Source organism: Podarcis filfolensis (assembly GCF_964270895.1).
Source record: "Podarcis filfolensis genome assembly, chromosome: 3".
Classification (NCBI taxonomy): Eukaryota; Metazoa; Chordata; class Lepidosauria; order Squamata; family Lacertidae; genus Podarcis; species Podarcis filfolensis.
In genome coordinates this window covers 35,798,969-35,822,462 of record NC_139606.1, presented here as the reverse complement: position 1 = coordinate 35,822,462, position 23,494 = coordinate 35,798,969, and the positions used below count along the sequence as shown (strand labels likewise).

The 23,494-nt window shown below is 40.0% G+C and overlaps 1 protein-coding gene across 7 annotated transcripts in view; it reads left to right on the top strand.

The window, feature by feature from the left end:
• The window catches only part of EYS (eyes shut homolog), a 476,514-nt gene that overhangs the window by 148,178 nt on the left and 304,842 nt on the right, over positions 1 to 23,494 (top strand). For all 7 annotated transcript variants that reach the window (XM_083606894.1, XM_083606889.1, XM_083606892.1 and 4 more), the window contains one exon: positions 769 to 968. In XM_083606894.1, coding sequence (XP_083463020.1) covers positions 769 to 968 — 200 coding nt within the window. The remainder of the gene's footprint in view (positions 1 to 768; positions 969 to 23,494) is intronic.

The window sequence follows — 23,494 nt, the reverse complement described above, 5'->3', positions numbered from 1 at the left end:
TGCCCCCTCATCGGCATATAACTGACCCATTTGGATGAGGTAAAATGTCCACCAACTGAACAATCGGATCTCACCAGTTTCTGATGCTGTATAAAATGACAAAAAGAGGGTATATGACATAGTTTAATCCTTTACATCCAACTATGTAGAAATCTTTTATACTTTTTTTTAAAGTTGCCTCTGAAACAAGATGGATTTTCACAATGCCACTCCTCACACCCTCCTCACATCTGTGGCTTGAGATGGCTGCCTCACTGTGCCTAATTGTAAGGTGCTGGCATGAGAATCCTTTGTCTAATTTTTTGTTGTCAGCAACTGGGGCTGCATTTAACACCCAGCACATGTGAAATTTGAATGCTCATATGGCATTCACAAGATGTAATTCTCATCAGTATATCCGTCTTTTGGTGCAGATGGGTGTCTCTGTGTTTTTGTGTGTAGCTTTCTGTTATCAGGAGCCACTGCACAGAGTTATCACTTGTGACTAGCTATATGTAGGGCTTTGCTGATGCATGTGAAGGTCACTAGATCTTTATTTAGAGTGGCTAGAAATCTTCCACACTTGCCAACATCTGTATAATCACAGGAATTTATAACTACTCATAAGCATATGCTTAACCTGTGATCAGGGCATTACAGTTAACCACCAAGAGATTTACTGATGAAGATCAGGACCCTGAGTCCATTGTTGTGCAGATACCCCTTTACAGGAAACAATCTTATGCTGCTAAGGCTCTGAAATCAATTTATTGTCATTTATCTCCTCAGGAATGTGAATCGGCTCCCTGTCTTAATGGAGGTTCTTGTCAAGATTTGGTCAATGCCTTTGAGTGCATTTGCTTGAGTGGATACACTGGTGAATTTTGTGAAGTGGATATTGATGTTTGCACTGAACCTCTTCTGAACTCATCCCTCTGTTTCAATGGAGGCAAATGTGTTGATGGCCCAGGAAGAACTTTTTATTGCAGGTCAGTAGTCTGCTTACCTATAACATGAGCAATCAATATACATCAAGTTGTTAAGAAATCTGGAGGGGGTTATGTTATAGGGTCTTTTCTAAACCAACATGAATGTTGTGATGTTTTTAAAAGGACCATTGGAATCTGAAAAGGTTTAGCAATATAAGAGTTAACCTTTGTGATCTGTTTTGAGTTCCGCCTGATAGCAAAAAAAGGGGGGTATGTTATTATTTTAAGTAAACAACTACCGGTAACTGAACATCTGAAATACCTCCTCCTTCCCTACTGGGGTGCTGAGATTGGCCTGCAGAGGTTTGAGGGGGGACAGCCAAGGAGAGGGTATTCTCTGTGGTGGCCCCTAAATGGTGGAACTCCCTCCACACAGAGGTGCATCTGGCACCCTCATTTCACAGCTTCTGGTGACTGCTGAAGACACACTTCTTTACTCCAGTTTTTGACGCTTGAGGTGTATCTTTTCAGAACACTCCTTATTTTTGTGTTTGTGTTAAACTGTTTTTAATATTGTGTTTTAATGTTGTAACCCACCATGGGCCATAGGGTAAAGTGTGGGGTGTTGTTGGTGTTGTTGTTGTTGTTGTTGTTAAGAAACAAAATCACTCAATCCACTTGGGCCCTTGGTGTCATTTGCCCTTGGTGTCTTGATTCAGACACTGAGTCAGAGGCTACAGTGTCACCAGCTAAGAATTGGACTTTTCCACTCTCTCATCCCCTTGTGCATTCCCTTAAACTGTTCTTGGGGTTTTCCCTATTCTCCAGAGCAGATTTAGGGGGTGCAGGGGACACGGAAAGGAAAGGAGGGAAAGTCCCAGTCCATGGGCAGACCTTGTTCTGTGCATGCAGCAACTTGGTTGAATCCTGCTCAATTGTTCTGTGGTCAGTGATGCATGATGTTGCAATGAATATCTTGAGGGCAAAATATGTGTAACACTCTCTGAAGTCACACTTTTTAATGTGCAAAAATCATATATAGTTATGAGATCTCACCCAAAATTACATGGTGCGTTTCAGTAGATGTCGAGACAATTACAATTTTTAAGGGGACAAGTTCACCCATCCCATTTGTTCAAAAAATAAAAATCAGGCTGAGGTTTGTGATCTTGCCTCCTTCACTAACCATAGTCTAACACAACCACAGCAGATCAAAATCAAGAACTATTTTTAAGTGCATTCGTAATATGGCATAGTAGTCGTATCGGGACTATACCAGCTCAGTTTCGCCCAAGAAGCCATTTAATTTAAATTATATTCACAGGAAAGTTAGAGTACTTCCTATGACAGAGTACTTGTAAACAAGTCTTCTCTCTGGTTTGGTAAGTTTTACAGAATTGCTGCTATTTTGCCCTATTCACACAAAAGGCTGGTGAAGAGATGGGAAGAGGAAATGGACAGAAAAATCCAAATTCATGAATAATGTTATAGTGGTACCTCTGGTTGTGAACAGGATCAGTTCTGGAGGACTGTTCTCAACATGAAAAGAGCACAACCTGAAGCGCCGTATCTGCGCAGGTGCGTGGCACAATTTGGCGCTTGTGCGCATGTGCGACACGCAATCTAGCACTTCTGCGCATGCGCAAGCGGCGAAACCTGGAAGTAACCCTTTCCGGTACTTCCGGGTCGCCGCAGGACATATCCTGGAAGAACTTAACATGAAACAAACGTAACATGAGGTATGACTGTATATGAAAATGGATATATTCAAACATATTAGACTTTTTAATAAGAAAGATTTAATGGGATCTGTGAAGGTATATATATAGGTTGTAAAAATATGACTTTTTTCAACTGAAATGACAGCAAATATTATTTAAATGTATGACTTAGTTGAGACTCCTGCATTGCAGGGGGTTGCACTAGCCTTGGGGTCCCTTCCAACTCTACAATTCCGTGATTCTATTATTCTATGATTCTATGCTGAAGAAGGCATTGAATAGTGACTAGAATTTGCAGAGAGATTCAGCATAATGTGAGTTCTGGTAATGATTTAATTAATTCTTTGCAGGAATAAAAACTTAGATATACACAAAGCTTTCAACATTCTCTAGGCTGTTTTAAGGTGCATTTATCAAATTCTCTTTGTATTAGAAATAATACTCAGACTTCCACTTTGACTTACTCATCTATTGAAAAGCTTGATAAAAAGGAATTCTAATCCTTTGTGACAATTTTCTGTGTGAAATACTAATATAGTCTCGAAAGCATACATTTCAAGATATCATTGTATGTTTTGTAGTTGGTGGTCTGAAGCAAAGCTGGAAGAAGTTTATTAAGCATAATTATTAGAATATAATGCCAACCATATAATAGTGGATTGTAACTTTTAACTATGTGGGGTAAGTAACCTAATAGGTTTGCAGCACAATCCTATATTTCTGCTTAGAAGTAAATCCCACTGAGGCTTATGAGGCTGACCCCCAAGTAAGTAGGTTAAGATTCCACCCTGAAAACAACCAATAATAATGAAATTAATGAATAGCTGTTTATGTGCATCTCAGAAATGATGCAAAGTGAACATCTAAGGGAAATACATTTTCAGCTAGCTGTGAAAGCTTCTTGGGACAGAACATTTATTTAGTTGTTTCCAGAAAGTACAGTAGTGGGCATCTGTTGAATGTCAACAGGATCACTGTTCCACAGAACAGGGGCAGCCACACTGGAAGCCCTGCTCTTAGTTACTGAGGAACAGACTTCTGATATTTTAGGGACTTGAAGGAGAAACTCTTCTGCAGTGTGCAGAGACCTACTTGGCATAAGATTATCTCTTAAGTAGCTTGTACTTGAGCTGTATAGGGCCTTAGTACCAAAGTCTCATACCAGTAGCAGATTGGAGCCAGTGCAAAACACACAAACAAGGTGTGATATGCTGGTAGGAGTGTGTCCCCATAACCTAACCACCATGTTCTCTGTTAACTGCAGCCTCTGGCCCAGCCTCAAGGGCAGCCCCACATAGAGTTAATTGCAGTAATCAACATATGAGGTTACCAATTCATGGACAACTGTGGCCTAGCTAACCTGATTCAGAGATGGACATTACTGTCCTACCGCCAAGGCTGATAAGAGGCACTCCTAGTCAATAAGCACACCTGTGTCTCTAGTAGCACAGCTAGGGCTAGGAGCATCTCCTGGCTACACACCTGCTCCTCCAGGGAGAGTCTGACCCCATCCAGAGCAGGTTATTTACTGGCTTCCTAGACTCAGGAACTGCTCACCTGCAACAGCCTCTATCTTGCCAGGATTCAGACTTGGTATATTAGCTCTCATCTGGCCCACCACTACATCCTGACACTGCTTGCTCATCCATTCCTGAGTTAGTTATTACAAAAACATGGAGTTCGATGTCATCAGTCCACTCCAAATCTCCTAATGACCACACCCAGCAGATTTATGTAGATGTTAAACAGCATTGGAGGCAATATAGTGCCCTGAGGCACCTCATAGTTCAAGAGCCAAGGGACCAAGAAGCACATCCCATGTTATCTTCTGGAACCATTCCAGAACCGTTCCGGAACAGTGACCTCAATACCCAACTCCCCAAGATAGTACAGGAAGATACGTTGGTTGATGGTATCAACAGCTGAAGAAAGACCAAGCAAGAACAGCACATTTCATCTTAAAACAAAACATACAGCACAAATCTGTAGATATGGTTGCATGAATATTGGGAAGGAATCAATTATTATTTTCTTTAAAAAAAAATACTGAGTCCAAAGCCATTCATATTGTTCTGATGTTTTTTTTCTGAGGCATGTGCTTCTCCTTTGGCCTCTTAAGGCCTTGGCTTTATTAACCCACCCTACTATTCCATTCTCTTGGCTATGGTGACCTATGTGATTTTGTTGATGGCATCTGATATGGTATAAAGAATATGAGCCAGACCCAGTGGGTTGCCTCACAGTCAATCAAATTAAGCAGCAGTGTGGGAAACGAGGGTGAAGACAGTGAGATCAAAGACAGTAGTGGCAAAAAGAAGAAGAAGCCGCCGCCAAGGGAACAAACAGGTGCTGAACAGTATTGAAATAATGTGGATATTTTGCAAGGTGAATAACATCCCCCCTCCATGTGTTCAGTCACAATAAGTGTGCCTATCAAGAAAACATTGAAATCAGAGAAAATTTGATGAAATCCTAATTTAATCTCGCAGGCACCACTCGTACATGGTGGATTTGTACTTCTATGGTGTAGAATTTGGAATTATGCATTGTTAGAGCTGGTATTGGATCCTTGAATAACATTTTGCATTCTAGCCCCAACTGTGTCTTCTCAGACTGTACCCAAACTGAAAAACAAAACAGTTCCTTACCCTTTATTGTCAGTAGAATTATCATGCTCGTGTCAATGAATATAAAGAAATGTATTTGTAACAGAGAAGGCAAAGCTGTGTGAGGCATCTTTGATTCAGACATAGCAAAATTGGCCACGAATCAACCCAAGCCTGCAGGCAAAATTGTATCATAAATATGGAGCTAAAGAGTGAGCATGTGGTGAGCTATAGATCTTCTCAGATGCTAAGAGCTCAGTGTTTCAGCTCTTAACTTATTATACCATATAAATTTGCCCTTATCCTTGTGCCCCATTGCACACAAGTCCCAAAGTACTTTATGCAAGTTCACAAACAGCTGGCGTTAATGTCGAAAGCTATTAAGCAAATCTTTTCCTTCAGAATGTGGAGAGAACTATATTTATTGCGTTTTTTACAAAAAAAAATCAGAGGAACTGAATGTAAGAAAAGAATGATATCCCCTACACAAACATTCACACCCAGTAAGACATTGATCATTGCAGTTTACATGACATTTGTATACTGTAACCAGCAAGTTAAATTACAGAAGAATGTTCTGTGTTTGACCTCTATGGAAGCATGAATTCCTTGCCTGGGGCATCTCATAGCTGTAAGCAAGCAGGTGCTGTGACAATTTTTACTTTTTTAAAAAATGATATAAGTATATGCAAAAGTAGCACCTGGATTCCTAGCAAGCTGAATCAGCAGGTCTGTTGTACATGGATGTAGAATATCTTTTTGGTCTGTTGCATTTTTCAAATTTATACTGAAGTTCACAAAAGGCAAACCTTTAATACATTCATCATTCTCTCATACTCTCATACCTTCACCATTAAAAGTCATCCACACCTGTTCAAAATCATTTTGAGTCATTGGACGCTGGGGAGATTAAGGGCCCTGGTGTTGAGTGAACAGTCCCAGTCTGACAGACATGTTTGTTAGCTTATGTCACAGCAAGAAAAATGCAAACAATTGGTTGGACTCAGTGCTATTTTTCTAGAAAAAGAGGTGCTGGAACTCACCATGAACACCTCCCTCATTCTCTTAGTATGGCAATGGCGCCCACCTGGCAGGTGCTGGAACTGAGTTCTGGTGAGTTCCAGCTGGAAAAAAGTCCTGATTGAATCTTAAGCACTTCTACATAACATGGTGAGGAGAAAAAACCAAGAGGAATAACTCAATTATTATTATTTTTAAAAGTTTATGCTTAAACGTTGTTTTGGAGGTGGGGAGAGAGAAAGCTGATAGGGATTTTCACAGCATGCTTTTTCTATAGAGCAAAGCAGTTATTTTATACCACAGACATGGCCTTGAAGGGAGGGATAGTGTGTGAGAGAGAGAGAATCTTTGCCTTGTACACGCTCTAGCATTGCATTATGTCTTAAACTCTGGTATAAATTTCGGCTCACACTCTACGGAGACATGTCTAGGGAGCTGTAATTCACTGCCATCCTGGGCAGATTGCCACTGGAAGGAAGCTTCAGGAAACAGACTCCCAGCTGAAGCCCACCTACCTTGTTTTGTATTCTAATCTCTTTAATTAAAGCAACTCGCTGCCGTAATGAGAAGCGCTACACAAATTAGCAAATTAATACTAAAAACATCCTCAGTGCCAAGGGGGTCTCCTGAATGCAGGTCAGTATGAAATGTAGATACAGATATCATAAAAGTAAGTTGACCCAAGCCCTCAGGACCACAAAAAAGAGACAAAATTGCTTTTTAGAAGACACTCATTTTAAAAAGACAAGCACAGCACATTGGGTAAAGTGGAGATAAACTGGGAAGTGATAAAGTGAACCCATCCCCAATATATTTTCAGTTCAAATATTTGAAAAGTGATGAAAGTCATACATATATATATGGCTGAAATGTAGTTTTATACCAGGAGCCAGCAAACATGTAGAATTTTTCATGCCTTGGGTGCTGATAAATATTGATAAGAGAGGAAGTTGGTAACTTTATGTACAATGCTTACCTCTGTGGAAGAGCACATTTCACCATCAGCAATAGCCAGAGTTTGCCCTTAGTACGTTTATACACTTTGTTCTTACATATGCTCATAACATATATTAAAGTTGGATTGCTCTGGTTAAATATGTGTGCGTATAAAGGTGTGTGTTTCTTTTATTTGATATATGTGCACTTCCATAACCATGGACACCATCTCGCCCTCAGGACTCTGGATGCCCAATGCCGCAAAGCGGATGTGTGACATCACACAAACATGCATGCATATAGCGTGTGGGACATCACACACTCGCATTGCGGTGGCAGCAGCTCCTCTTCCTCCTCTCCGCAGCCAGCAAGGCACCCTTTTTCTGTGGCCTCCACATCCGATCCCCACCCCCTGGAAAAATATGCCTCACTGGCTGGCTATAGAGGGCAGAGCCAATGCCGCCTGCCGGCTTTTCTCATTGACTTTGTGGGTGCTCAGCCTCCACACTTAAAATATTGTGGGTGCCCAAGCATCCACGCCCACCTGGAGTTGGCTCCTATGTCCGTAACTCAGAGATTTCAGGTTGTAGCCAACAAAGTTCCACTTTTAGTGCAAGAACATGTGCAACAGAAATTTTCCTCTTTCTCCTCCCCCTCCCAATATGTTCTGGGGAGTCCCTAACTCTGAAGTAGATTGGGGGCAGTGGGTATACAAGAAGTATAGAATCATAGAATTGTAGAGTTGGAAGGGTCCATTTAAATATGACCAGCACAAAAAATCCTAGACCTATTTTGCTCGAAATGTGGCAGGCTTAAATCATTCTGGTGTTGCTAGTATGCCTGCAAATTTCATTCATTTCTGTAAAAGGAAAAAAAGGTATAAGCATTTTATTTATTTTTCTTTAGTGAGAGATATAGGAATGAATCAATCTTGGATATATTTAAGCTTACTTAAGCATCCTACAGAAGCATCTTGGACAAAAGTGGGCTGTTTTCCAAAGCACCAAATTGGGGTCCAAACTGAATGTGGTTCACGCACACCTGTACTATATATACAGTTTGGAAATTTATTTTATTCAACACAAAAGAGGAACTGACTGAAAATGCTAGATGGGTATAGGAGTTGCAGGAGCTATGTTGATATGAAAGCAGGCAAAAGCATAACCCAAATTTATAAGCCAAACATTTTTTGATTCTGTATGATTCTAGCAAGTATTTTCTGTATATTCACTGGGAGGGAAGGGACCATGCAGAGTGCCCTGACGGAAGGCCTACTGAGATTTGTTGGAGAAGGGAGAATACTTGCATTACTGCTAGAATTTATGCCTTGACATCAGAGCTGTCAGCACAGTGTCAAACAAGCACAAAGGAAAATATCAAGCAGAGCATTCTATTGACAGTGCAGCAAGAGTGGGAGAACTTTCAAGTTCATGCTACCATCCCAGTATGTCAAGATAGCATCAGTTACTTTAGTCTGTGGACCATAATCACACATTTCAATATGAAATGGAGCAGGGCTGGTCCAACTCAGTTTGCTGCTTGAGATGGGGGAGCCAAGGCCCTTTTCCCATTTCAAGTATGAAAGGATTTACTGAAATTGATGGTGCAGTGAAAATTTACAGAGTTTGAAAAACAAAATCGGGCTGACCACCCTGCAAAACTCCTCTTATCACAATATTTGCTCCCTGGTTCCCCTCCCCTTTCTATGCTAGTGTTTTAAAAGGGGGGTGCCTAGATTCCAGCCTCAGGCATTGTACATTTTCACCTCTTAAAACTCCCCCTACCCCTAGACACATTGCTACAGGATTGCCACCAGCAACACACTTGTGTGGCACTTCTGCCACTACTTCGTGCCTCCAGCGGGCACTGGTAAAGACCCTTCGCTTCAAGGCCATGCAGAAACACTGGCTATTTACTGCTCTCCCTTCCATTTCTCTGATTGTTCCTGCTTTTCTCTCTCTGTGTGTTGAAATAAGTTGGGGAAATTGCTTGTGTTGGTGCAGGAGGAGCAGGTGAGAATGGGCAGAACCACAATCTGACCTCCCAGCTTAGGTGCTGTTGCCGTATATTGATCGGGGACAGGACAGGGCAGTGCTAAGGATGGGATGGTGTGAGCTTTCCAGCAGGAGGCTCTGAGTCGGATCCTCCAAAAGACCACCCTAAATGGTTGCTCCTCCTTTGTCAGCTGCTGCAGTCATTTTCATCATGGTTGCCTTTATGGTCATAGTATCTGAGCAGGGATGCAAGTCCATTTGTAAAAGCCGCTGGGAGCACAGGTGAAGTTGTTGCATCCATGGAAACATTCACTGCTGCTGCTGCTGCTCATGTTCACTCCTCAAGGCTTCTTCACTCAGGCACCCTTCCATTTCTGCAAAGTGTTCTGAAAGCAGGTTTGTAGATTAAATGAGGGCAAGCCTCTTCTTCTGACTCATCTTTCTTCACTGGCTCAGTGAAGGTAGATGGAAATGTACAAAGGGTGTTTTTTTTTTGTACAATTTGTGCAGAAACAACCCCACTTCACAGAGCCCTTTTGTAGATGCTGCAGACAACTCTCATGATGTATTCATTACCTGTTGTACTGTCCTCTGCGTTCTCTGAAGATCTTTCCCTGCAGAAATTTCTAAGGCTGTTTGGATTGTGATAAGAAGTGCAATATGACTGCTTTTATTCAGTGTTGTTATCAGTTTTGCTCATCAGCTTGAAGTATGGGCTTAAATGTGTCCACTGAACACTTAGTGTAGGTGCCCACTGTTCAGTGGAGGCAAATGGATGGTTCACTAGGGCAAATGGACCAGTTCACCATCAATCTCAGTCTGCCCTCTTACAACCAGCCTAGGGAATAGAACTGCCTGGCAGCTTCCTCCTCCTCCTTAGTCTTCAGGTTGCCCTTGTAGAACCCTGCAGGGAAGAGGATGGGGACAAAACTAGGATTAGTTGGCTCTGCCTTCCAGATTCAACGGGCACCAGCCACCACTGCCACTTTTCTATATACTGCATTGTTGCATACCACCCCAATCTCTGAGTGGTGTGAGATTCCAGGGAGTTTCTAGATGCTTACCCAGGGTTCGTGTTTCTTTTTGGGAATAAGGCACAGTGAAGACTGTGGTGTCTTATTTACACACACACACACACACACACACACACAACCTGAGCCTACGATGGAGGAGTTGGCAGCACTAACACCCCAAAAGAGTCTTGTTTCTCCCAGAGCCACAGCCTTAGACTCAAACAGAAATCAACCATCGCTCTGAGTCTCTGGTTTTCCAACTTGCTGCTTTGCTCCTAGGTGACAACACTGCAGGCTCAATTCTAAACTCTGGCTTTGTCCTTCTAACTAAATACAAGCTTGGGGAAGGTCCCCACCCATTTGCTGTCTTGCAGACACCCCCCTTTCCATTGTTCTTTTAATCACCCAGTTGATCACAACACAGGAAGCTAGCCTGGCTTATGTTTTAACACTTGCTCAGTCCAGGCATTAGAAGGGTCTCAACTCCCTGCCCCAAACTCAAAACTACACGGACACACACACTACATTTGACATATAGTTTCAGCCTGAGCCCTTCCTCTTTCTTTTAATTTTTATTCCCAGGCGAGTTTGAAAATAGTATGTCATTTATTACCCAGTAGTGCAACCCTTCTATGCACCAATAAAGGCAACACATATATAATGAGCTGGCAACCTCTTGGCATACGAGAGAGTGGGTCAGAAATCAAACCCACACCTCCCACATGAGCAGTACAGAGCACTAGGACCGTGCTCTTTTTATCATAAAATTTTCACTGCAGGTTGAACTACTACATTTATTCACATTTTTACAAATCCTGTTCATTGTACTCTATGCCCCGGTGTGACATAATACGTACACTTTTAGAATTTAGCCAAAGTCTCCTGTAATGCATATATTAATGCAGCCAAGATATAAAACATCCTTGCTCTCAGTGGCATTAGCTAAGATAGTTCATTCTTGAAGAAGCCTTCGTGCTGAAACACTGAAACTACAGCAGCCGAGGGTAATGGTAAAGGTCACTTTCCACTCTATGAGATTTCTGATCCACTACAGGACGAATTAATGCATTTATCTTGGAACTAATCCCACTGGGATATCTCTTTTTCTCTGCTGATGATATAGTGGTGGGGTACACCGAGTAAAAGCACTTGATTTGCACAGCGGAGAGTGTGTGCAACTTCCATTCTTTGCAATCCTTAAGACAAAAATCAATTTGCTTCCATCTAAATCTATGGCATTCTGCGGCCACAGTCCAAAGCAACTTTATACACATTTTAAAGAGCTGTCATAAGCAAAATGCCCAAGTCGGCCTATTTGCTATCAGTAAATTTGCATTATAACTCTTGTATGCATGTATGTGCATATGCAACCCTCTTCATCCCTTAATGCAAAAGTTCTCCCTCTCTCTTCCTGGTTGTGTAACCGTATGACCATATGGCTTGGTTGTAGCTGTGGCCACAAGTGATGTTTTCCACCAATAAACCCTGCCTTGCTGACTTCCAGAGTCCCCTTCCAATTCTTCTATGTGGATCGTACTGGTTGCTTGCCAGGTACTTCTAACGAATGGTACCTTCAGTTGCAGAGACTCCGTGTTTCTATTCCAGCGATGAGGCAAGTCTAAGACCACTAACAACCACCCTACTGAAACATAGTGGTGAAGCTAAAAGTAACCACAGGATAGGAAACTATACCATATCAACTTGCCGTAAATAACATGTCTGTTAAAGGTGTAGCTCATTGGAGCTTGTCTGAGCATGGAAAGCTCTTGACACAAGTTAAACGGAAAGGTTTTCAAGGGTGTTTGTTGCTGTTAATTCAATGCTACATATGTACATGTATTTGGTTGACTAATGAATCCTACTGCTACAATTTAATGTTTAGTACTGGAGAGAATTTATTTTCATATTTTTGCATGTAGTTTCACTATTGTGTGCATTTTGTACAGATAGGGTTCTTGGATAACTTGTTTATTTGGTTTTTATGCATGCGAACCATTTAAAAGCCTATTTTGCAATTAAGCAATATATATGTGTGTTAATTAAATAATAATAATTGCAAAATTCAGAGAAGTATGAATTTCAAAGGGGAGCTGTGTTTCAAGTTGCTTATTGGCTTGGGGAAATTCGAATTTGGTAGGCTTGCATTAAACTGAGAAGCATTTCTCCCCCATCCATACTGTCAACTTCTTCCAACTTCCTTTCTTGTTCTGGACCTTTGATTCTCCCAGCCAGAACCCTCCAACTGATCATGTTAGTCTGGGAGACTGATTGTCCATTGGCATTTAATCAAGAGGCAATGAGAGTAGATAAAATGTTCACTTCTGAACCAATCGGTGTTTGACATTCTGCCCCCTCTGTGATTCACCTGTCTAGTAAAAAAGCAGGAATGTCTAATATGGCAATGATATACAGTGGTACCTCTGGACTGGCTCCCAAGATTCGAAAAGCGGAAATATGCCCCTAAAACTTGCTCCGACCATAATGCTGTGAGAATGGAGATGAAACTAACACCAACTGGTTCCTTTAGATGGAGGATGAATGACACCTTGTTTAGAGATGCAGAGGTTACTAAGAAGGCCCAAAAAACCTTGAGAGACTATTTTGAGATAAATATGAACACTACTATGGAAAAAAGAGTAATCTGGGACGCAAGCAAAGCGGTTATGAGGGGGTTTCTAATTCAACAGAAGGCAATAAAGAAGAGAACTCAAAATGAGAAAAAAGATAAAATTTTGGAGAAAATAAAAGAGGGAGAGAGGAAATTGGGAGCGAAACCAAAGTCACAAGAGATTCTGAGAGAAATAAAGTTATACCAAGTTCAATATATGAAAATGATGAACCAGGAAATAGAATGGAAAATCAAACAGATGAGACAAAGGACATTTGAATCGGCTAACAAATGTGGGAAACTGCTAGCTTGGCAAATGAAAAAAAGACAAAAACTTAACACTATTACCAATTTGGAAGTGGAAGGAAAGAATATACAGAATCCAGTGGAAATTAGAAAATGTTTCCAGAGGTATTTTAAACAGTTATATACACAAGGGCCACAGAAAGAAACTGACATAAATCAATTTTTAAAAACAAATGGACTACAAAAAATCTCTCAAGAAAATAAGCTAATGTTGAACTATAAAATAACAGAACAGGAGGTGGAAGGTGCCATCCAGAATATGCAGTTGGGCAAATCTCCAGGGCCGGATGGCCTAACCTCAAAATATTATAGATCTTTGAAAGATTGGATAATTCAACCACTAAAGGAGGTCTGCAATGAAATTTTGGAGGGGGGAAAAGCGCCAGAGTCGTGGAAGGAAGCTTATATTACACTTATACCGAAAACTGAGTCTGAAAAGACACAACTTAAGAACTACCGCCCCATATCCCTGCTTAATGTGGATTACAAAATTTTTGCAGATATTTTGGCTAAACGGCTAAAAAAAGTATTAGTGGAGGAGATACATAAAGACCAAGCTGGCTTTCTCCCAGGTAGACACTTGTCTGACAACACGAGGAATATAATTAACATTTTGGAGAAGTTGCAAGTGAACATTAACACTAAAGCAGTCTTAATCTTTGTAGATGCGGAGAAAGCCTTTGATAATATTTCTTGGAGCTTCATGAAGAAAAATCTTCAGGGGATGGGGGTTGGTCAAGGGTTTGAAAATGGTATAGGTGCAATTTACTCAGAACAAAAGGCTAAACTAATAGTTAATAATGTGGTGACAGAGGAATTTAAGATAGAGAAAGGGACACGACAAGGCTGCCCAATTTCCCCATTGCTCTTTATTTCGGTTCTGGAGGTTTTGCTAAATATGATTAGAAGGGACCATCTGATCAAAGGTATACAGGTCGGAGCCAAACAGTACAAATTGAAAGCTTTCGCAGATGACCTAGTATTGACACTACAGGAGCCAGAATCTAGTACTAAAAGAGTATTGGATCTGATTCAAGAATTTGGTCAAGTGGCAGGATTTAAGTTGAATAAGTTAAAAACTAAGGTTCTTGAGAAAAATTTAACACCGATTGAGAAAGAGAGGTTTTAGAAGGAGACAGAGTTAACATTGGTTAAGAAAGTTAAATACCTGGGGGTGAACATGACCGCAAAGAACTTAAATTTATTTAAAGACAATTATGAGAAATGTTGGTCAGAAGTGAAAAAGGATCTAGAAATATGGTCAAACCTGAAGCTTTCCTTGCTTGGTCGAATTGCTGTTATAAAGATGAATGTATTGCCAAGAATGTTATTTTTGTTTCAATCGTTGCAAATTTTGGACAAAATGGATTGTTTCAAGAAGTGGCAGAGAGATATTTCTAGATTTATCTGGCAGGGCAAGAAGCCCAGAATAAAATTTAAAATATTAACTGATGTAAAGGAAAGAGGTGGATTTGCCCTGCCAGATCTTAAACTCTATTATGAATCAGCAGCATTTTGCTGGCTGAAAGAATGGCTGCTTCTTGAGAACACAGACATTTTGGATTTAGAAGGTTTTAATAATGTTTTTGGGTGGCATGCATATTTGTGGTATGACAAGGTTAAAGCACACAAAGCATTTAAAAACCATATTGTCAGGAAGGCATTGTTTAATGTCTGGATAAGATACAAAGATTTACTTGAAAATAAAACCCCAAGGTGGTTATCACTGATGGAAGCGAAGGCTCAGAAAAAACTCAATATGGAGGCCAAATGGCCGAAATATTGGGAGATTTTGGAACAAGAAGGTGACAAATTGAAATTGCAGAGTTTTGAGAAATTAAAAGATAAAGTGCGAGACTGGCTTCATTATTATCAAATAAGAGAGGCTTACAATATGGATAAAAAAATTGGCTTCCAGGTGGAAAAATCAAAATTGGAAATAGAACTGTTAGATCCCAAAACTAAGATACTATCAATAATGTATAACTTGCTGTTGAAATGGAATACGCAGGATGAAACGGTTAAATCTGCTATGATTAAATGGGCACAAGATGTTGGACATGACATAATGTTTGCTGACTGGGAACAGTTATGGACCACAGGTATGAAATTCACGGCATGTAATGCCTTAAGAGAGAATATTATGAAAATGATATACAGGTGGTACATGACACCAGTCAAGCTTGCAAAAATTTATCATTTGTCTGATAATAAATGTTGGAAATGTAAAGAGAATGAAGGTACATTCTTTCACCTTTGGTGGACGTGCCCAATATTAAGGCTTTCTGGGAGATGATCTATAATGAAATGAAAAAGGTATTTAAATATACCTTCCTGAAGAAACCAGAGGCCTTTCTCCTGGGCATGGTCGGCCAATTGGTGCCAAAGAAGGACAGAACTTTCTTTATGTACGCTACAACAGCAGCAAGAATAATCATCGCAAAGTATTGGAAGTCAAGATAACAATAGCCCCTTGAAAGTTTTTTATGTTAGTACCAGTAGTGCTTAAACAAAAGCCTCGTCTACTATAAATAGAAAAAGCCAAGTACCAGATCTAGTTCAGGCTTGTTATTTTAGACCCTGCATGTTGCTGAATATTTTAGGCGCTGCATCCCTTTCTGGTATAATAGGAAGACTGTGTGCATAAATTTTAGTTGTTTTAAGTCTTAAAAATTGGCCTGTATGAGCAAAAAGAAGTTCTCTTTGAAGCTCTGTAAAATCTAAAAATTGGTGGCTGTTTATTTCAGTTTGTACTTTTAAGGAGACCTTGACAAATCCTATTTGCAAATGTCTTATTTTCGTTAGCTGTGGAAGTTCCTTAGGCTGCCAGGATGCTACTTGATATTTTCAGTAAAGGATGTGGCTGACAGAAACATGTAAATAAGGAGCAAACAGACAACTTCAGCTCAGTGAAAAATACATCGCATTCTGTCAAATGCTCTTTTATCAGATCTAATTACAATATCTATCCTCAAAGTATAGTCTGGCTGTTCAGTTTATTTTGGTCTCATAAATATATTGCTTTGTTTCTGGATGCTTTGCCTGTTATAGGATTACAGACTATGGAGACAGAACGGCCTCATCACAATACTTAGTTCCAATTCCACATAGCATTTGTTTCTTTGAAACAACTAGCAATGACTCAGAGCGCATCCCACAATACATTTAAAGCAGTACCATACCACTTTAAACAGTTTTGGCTTCCCCCAAAGAATTCTGGTAACTGCAGTCTGCTAAGGGCACAGAGAATTGTTAGGAGACCCCTCACAGAGCAATTCTCAGCACCCTTAATAAACTACAGTTGCCGGGGTTCTTTGGGGAGAACCATTCCAGTTAAAGTTGTGTAAGAGAGCTTTAAATGTAAGGTGTTGCTGTAGTCCAAGTCCGATTGCTTTGAATGCTCATGCATGCCTCACCTTATCAGGTATATGACACTTTTAGTGTTCCTATGGACATTTATAATTATTAAACTTATCAAAAATAATAATATAGTAGTAATAGCTACACCACCAACCTTGTCAACATTGCTCAGATTTCTTAACTCGCCATATTTGGATCAGGGACTCCTTAAAGTTGACAGGTTTAATCCATTCTGAAGGAGCTCCTTTCCCTGCAAATTTCATTTACTTCTGTGAAGAGGGGGAAAGTTTATAGCCATTGGGGAAAACAGAGCTTTGGATTTTACAGATTTGATTTGGACCCAGATAACTTGTTGAACTGGAAAGACACAGAGCAGGTCAGAAATGGATAGGGTTGCTTCCAAATGCTATAGATAACATTCCAGGGTTAGCGCACAAGCCATAATCGTGCCTGCTGAAAGCTGAGGTGAAGAAGCCCTGTGTGGGGAAGCACTGCAGTCAGAAAGAGGAATTAAAAACCTGGTTCCCTCAGCTTGGAAGGGAGCAGAAAGGCAGACAGAGAAAGAGGCAGGCAGAAGTTGTGGCTCCATTCGAGAGCCATTCCGGCATTTGTCATTTGTGTGCAGCTCTCTCCTCCTTTCTGCAGCCAGAAACCTCCTATTTCTTCTTCCTCCTTCTGCCTGTAGAGTAGTTTTTAAACTGAACTAAGGGGAAATGTTGTCAAGTGATGAGGTGTATCCAATTTGTAAAGGCTTCTCTTTTAGGGACGAAATGGACTTAACATGGAACTTTTTACCACAAGTTAAATCAGTTTCTCACTGACACTTCTACATGCTCCAAGATGCAGTTATAGTAGATGATATTAAAATGTAAGACATTTCTGTATGATCTTAGAGGAACAGTAATACTGGATCCAGGTGGATGATCTATATAACTCCTGTAATATTGCTACTTTTTCTGTGTCAGAGCTCCTCAGACTGTTCTATAATAGGCTCAAAATGAAGCTTTTTCCTAGTTAATGATATGAAGTGCTGGGGAAAGCTTCAGGAGTTGAATTCTCCCTTTCCTTCAATTGCTAAAGGTGAAAACATGAAGGTAGCAATCCTGATATCTGATCAGGGCTAGACTGATCTTCAACAAGGTTTTAACAGTGTAAATGAGAATACAATGAATTTATTCCTCTGCAGTTTCCATTTAAAACACTTGGGACAACCCATGATTGAACGGATGCAGTAGGCATCCTTCAGTCATACTTGAGAATGTGATGAGGACTCTGTCAAGGTAAAATGGAACAGCAGTTTACTTCTTTTCTGAAAGATAGATTTTTAGAAATGAATGATTCTGCATGAGAACACTGGATGACAGACAGATCAAAATTTCTTTAGCCTGCAGAGATAAAGCTGTAATGCCAATCTTACTTTCTCAGCTGTGACCATGGTAAACCAATTACTTATATTAAGTAAAAAGAGCAATTGGTTATATGGAAAATTTTATCATTAAATTTCATCTTTATTAAATATCTTCTGCAGCCACCTTCTTAAATAAAGTCAAACTGAGACCTCTGATAGCAAAGGAATTATCTCAGCACACATTAAAATCACTGGATTTTGCACAGATCTCCCAATTTTTGGAAATTCATGAAGTAGTTGGCAAGCTGCATTGCTTGCATTACTGCCAAGAAATACTATTTTGATACACATGATAACCAAGATTTGTATAATTTATTTCTGTTATCAGAGTTGTTTGCAGAGATCATTTAATAATTTTTGAGCTGTTCTATGTAATATGTTGTTTCTGCAGCTTTAGAATGGAAACAAGTGTGTTGCTATACTAGGTGGGACAAATATTTTGATTTTAAATGAAAGAAAGTAATAGAGATTGTGGTGCAGTGTTATATACCACTTACTTAATAAATGTACAAGAAACAGGAATACTACCATAGTGCAGCCATTACTAAGACAGATCAGTAGAGTTGATTACTAAATGTCATTTATTGCTTTAGGAAACTTAAAGACCACACCTTCATCCAAGCATGGATTCTAAGGCAATATATATAAAAATTCAAAATGTCAATACAATATTAACAACACAAATCAAAACATCATAATAAAATCTGATAACAAACCAAAACTATCGAACCATCTAAAATAATACACTAAATTTAGTGCAACCCAGTCAGATGGGCAGGGTACAAATAAAATTATTATTATTATTATTATTATTATTATTATTATTATTGAGCCTGGGCAAATTAAAAATGTTTTAACCTAGCACCAAAAAGGTAAATGTTGGTACCAGTCTTACCTCCTTCATGGGGGTATTTGAAAGCTGGGATGCCCAATGCTACTATCTTGCTGCTGGCACTCAGAGAAGCCCCCCATCTAACCATTTTATTAAGGATAACTAGAAATGGAGATGTGACGTCTGCACTTACAATGTGTTGTTTGTTTCACTTATCCCCTTGCAGTTGCAGTTGGGGAGAGGGGTGGACCTACCCCAGCTCTCTCCCCGACATTTGTATGGCATGCACATTCACACAAGCAGGTACAACACAATGCATTTAAAGACATTTAAGTATGTTGGATCATGGCCAATACAGTTGCAGCACAGACATTAATGGCACTTAACTACTAATCAGAGCACCAGCAACTCTCAGCAACTTCCAACACTGGAAATACTACACAGCTATTGTGGTCAGTAGTCACTGATAGCCTTCTCCTCTATGAATATAAGACCCCTTTAAAGCTATCCAAATTGGTGTCCACCACTACATCTTGCAGCGGCAAACCCCTTAGCTTCACAGTGCACTGTGTGAAGAATCACTGTGTGGTTTTGTCAGCCTTTCCATCCTAGCTGCTCCTGATTTTCCAGCATGCTCTTCCCTAACTTCTTAGGTTGAGATCAGGCTAATGCTTTCCAGCACCCACCACGCTGCCTTTCAGTTAGTAAACAACAGATACTATAAATTTGCAAACCATCCCTGACAGCTGTTGTTTTCTTCTGGAAGTGGTTTCAAAGTTGGTACATACTTAGGCTATTGTTTTACCTATCGATAAATTGGGTGCTTTTCTTTGGATGTTTGCTTTTACACTTATATGTAAAAGCAAACATAGTTCAAGCCACTCTTTGGTGGGGGTGGGGGGAGCTGTACTTATGGAGTGCCATTTGTGCTGTTCATCCTCTAGCATCTTATAAATAGAAGTGCTAAAAGCAAACAGCTCAGATAATTGAATGTGAAAGGTTGTAGAAATATAAACTCGGTCCATGATTTTTTTATTTTCTTTTTTGCTGTCTGCCACCATAGTACTTTGCTTTCTTTCTAAAGAAAGCAAGTGAAATGAACTACTTTTGATTTACAGCCTGTTGCCATTTGTGATATTTTAGCCATATAGAAAAGCTTCTCAAATATTTCTTTAGTTGTGAGGCTAATCACACACACCTCACAGATAAGTCTGGGTCTGTCTGGAAGGGGTGGGGAGGTATTCTGAAGTTTGATACCTTCTGATACTCTTATTGTTTTTTGCATGCACTTCTTACTTAAAATACAGGACCACAGAAATTTCTGCATTATGTGAATAAAGGAAATGATGCACACAAGATGTGCAACTTTGTCATTGCGTACATTTAATTTACCTATCCTGACCCATGATCAGAGGCAACATGCCTTTGAATACCAGTCACTGGGGAACTACAGTAGGGGAGAGCTATTGTGCTCATGTCCTGCTTGTGGGATTTCCGTAGGCATCAAGTGAGCTCCTGTGAGAAGCTAGATGATGGACTTGATAAGCCTTTGGTCTGATCAGGGGGACTCTTCTTCTGCTCTTAAATTCCTATTCACCAGGGCACCTGTTCCTGGTATCCTAATGCCACTACACACCCACATGGTTTCTTACCCAAAGATAGTGATAGTTGTGGCAATGGAACACACTGGTACTAATTTTGGTGGTTCAAGGCCCATCACCTTCTTTGTGGTCCACTTGTAGAAGTAATTGCTGACCAGGGAACAAAATGAATTATACAAAATACTGCCAAGATTTTGGCAGTATTCTTCTTTCTACAGGAGCTCAAGGATTCCTCCTTTCCATCTCTTCTCCAAAGGCTTGAATGATTGGGGCCAGTGACTGAGCTTGCTCATATTCTGATTTGCTCCATAACGTTTTGCCTGCATTATCTGATATAATGAATTCTCCCAAACACAGCTGGTACAGCATGACTTGAGGACTTCTTCCCAGTAAACATAGAGGGATGTGTCTTAAGCTATGTCCTTTTCTCAAAATTTAAGGTGACCTATGATTCCAGATACATTAATATTGGATGGAACCAGTATGTTGTTTATGCAAACTGCTATTGCTTGCTGATCTTTGAGTGAGAGAAGATTTTGTATGCTGGTTTGTCTAAATGAGGCTCTGTGAAGCCGCTACAGTATATTGAGTTTAAATAACAAAAAATACTTTATCTGTTTGTCCATTTCAAATCCTCTCTTTCCTAATGGCTTTGACAATGTCCTATAAAAGTGAAAGAAGCATAAATGGAGGGGGGTGTAAAAAAATAAATCAATATTTCCTGTCAGAAAAACCTACTGGATAAGCACAATGGAGAGATTTCTAGATAAAATGTCACAGCACATGTATGTGTCTGTGTCTGTTTGGGAATGATCACTATGTGCCTTTAGGCTGGTAAAGTATAGGCTCTGAATATCATACTAAGCTTGGACTATGTCTTGTGGATACAGTACTGAAAGAGAAAAATGCTCTCTCAAGTCCATCTGTTAAGTCCTTATTTCCTGACCTTATTTAGCTACTCAGGAGATGACAAAGGTTTAGTTTTCTGCGAGGAGCTGAGCCTGTGAACAGGGGCAGGGGGAAGATGTGCTGTTGTTCCAACAAGCAGTTGAAACTTCCAGTCAGAGTGGTTGCAATGGGTGTACAGAATGAGGCGCTGAGGAAAGAGGAAGGTAGGCCCAGACCACTAATGAGATAAGTACCCTAAGGGATGCTACCAATACAAGCCTTTTCCAGAGACCTGAAGCAATGTGTGAGGTGCATATTGCAGAGATTATTTGAAAATGGAGTGCAAAGCTTGAATGTGTGACTGGCATTCAAATGAGGATGCAGCAGGCTGCTGATAACTCTGCATGCTGCTTCTTTTAGGTTTGGAGTCGATTGCTTCAAGACATACACACAAAAGGGAGAGAGAGAGAGAGCTCACACATTCACAACACAGGGTGGCAACTATTGCTGGCAGTGGATAGAAATATATTCTTCCACTTTTATCGTAACGCTCTTCCGCATGATGAAACTTGACTGTGTTTTCTCTCAAATCTCTTTTGGACGCTGTTGTTGGAAAAGAATGCAAATAAATCTACTTGGGTGCATGCTGTTGCGCTTTCGTAGTCAGGGATGAAACTGATACACTGTCTAAAAATGAATAAACAGGGGCCATTTTTAGGCATCCATTCCTCAATTACAATGAATGTGTGGAAAGGTCAGCCTGACCTCTTCCCTGAATCTAAGTGTATTAATCCGAATGCCTTAACTGAGCCTTCTGCACATACAGCTCTCACAGCAGTTTGAATGTGTGCTCGTTCGACATGGTGAATCAATAAGTGGAAGGGCTGAGAATGAATAACTGAAAGGGGCTAGGGTCTTTGACTTATCTAAATGCATTTTTTTAGTCTGTATGGCCAAAAAAAAGGGGGGGTCTTCCTGTATCTTTTTATCAACATTCTAGTCCATAGGATAATGCACTCTAGCGTAACGGTACAAGAAACAGGTGCCTACAGTTTAAAAATAAATAAATGAATCTTCTTCTTAAAAACCTCATGATATGTAAATTTGACAAGCAACCACATTTCACACAGCATTCAATAATCAAATTTAGGTAGCAATAACATACCGTAATTTTCTAGAAAGGAAAATACTGAAATATTTCCAAAGGAAGAATGACTTTGAGAGATTCTGGATCTGGCGCAACAAGTGAGTAAAAGCTCTAAACTGAGAATCACCTGAAGGGCTAGTTTACATAATCAGATACAGTGGTACCTTGGTTCTCAAATGCCTTGGTACTCAAACAACTTGGAACCCAAACACTGCAAACCCAGAAGTAAGTGTTCCAGTTTGCGAACTTTTTTCGGAAGCCAAACATGCTCTGTTTTGAGTGTTACGCTTCCGGTAGTGTTACGCTGAGGTCTGTCTGTTTTTGCGACTTTTTTGTTTTGTTTTTGAGACCATGTGAAAACCATTTCAACGACTGATTGATTGATTGATTGTGTGACTACAGTACATTGTTTATTGCTTTCATTTTATGGATCAGTGGTCCTGTTACATGGTAAAATTCTTGTTAAACTGCTGTTTTAGGGGTTGTTTTTAAAAGTCTGGAACGGATTAATCCATTTTGCATCACTTTCTATGGGAAAGCACTCCTTGATTTTGGAACACTTTGGTATTGGAATGGACTTCCGGAAGGGATTAAGTTTGCGAACCAAGGTACCACTGTATGCCTAGCAAAGCTGAATTAACAAGGGGCCAGGAAGGGGCCCCAGACTTTGAGTTCTTTTGTTTAAGTAACTATTGACCTCCTAGAAAGAATGTTAGGAAGCAAAACTAGCAGGCTGCTCCCACCTTTCAGTGTTTTTAGTCAATGGAGTAAAGTTGATGAATGAGTTGTTTCAACACTAGGAGATAGGAATCCCAGGTCCTAAAGAGCTGAAGAAAGCAGTCATGTCATTAAAAAAAAATGATAAATGCAAATGATCAAAGACCCACATGGAATACAGATAAAGGACATAATGAGTCCACTTGATTTTTGACTGGATTGGTAATGCTCAAATAAATCATTCATCCCCAGATTTGATTGTTTTTCATGTAACCACAGGATCACAATACTTTTTACGTAAAAAGTTAACTGAAATGCAGAAAGATATAATAAATGGAGTTGCAGTGTTAATCACTTATGTTACTAGAAACCACTTTCTGCAACATGTAATGGTTAAGCTGTACTAAAAGCCTTAAATGATACATCCCT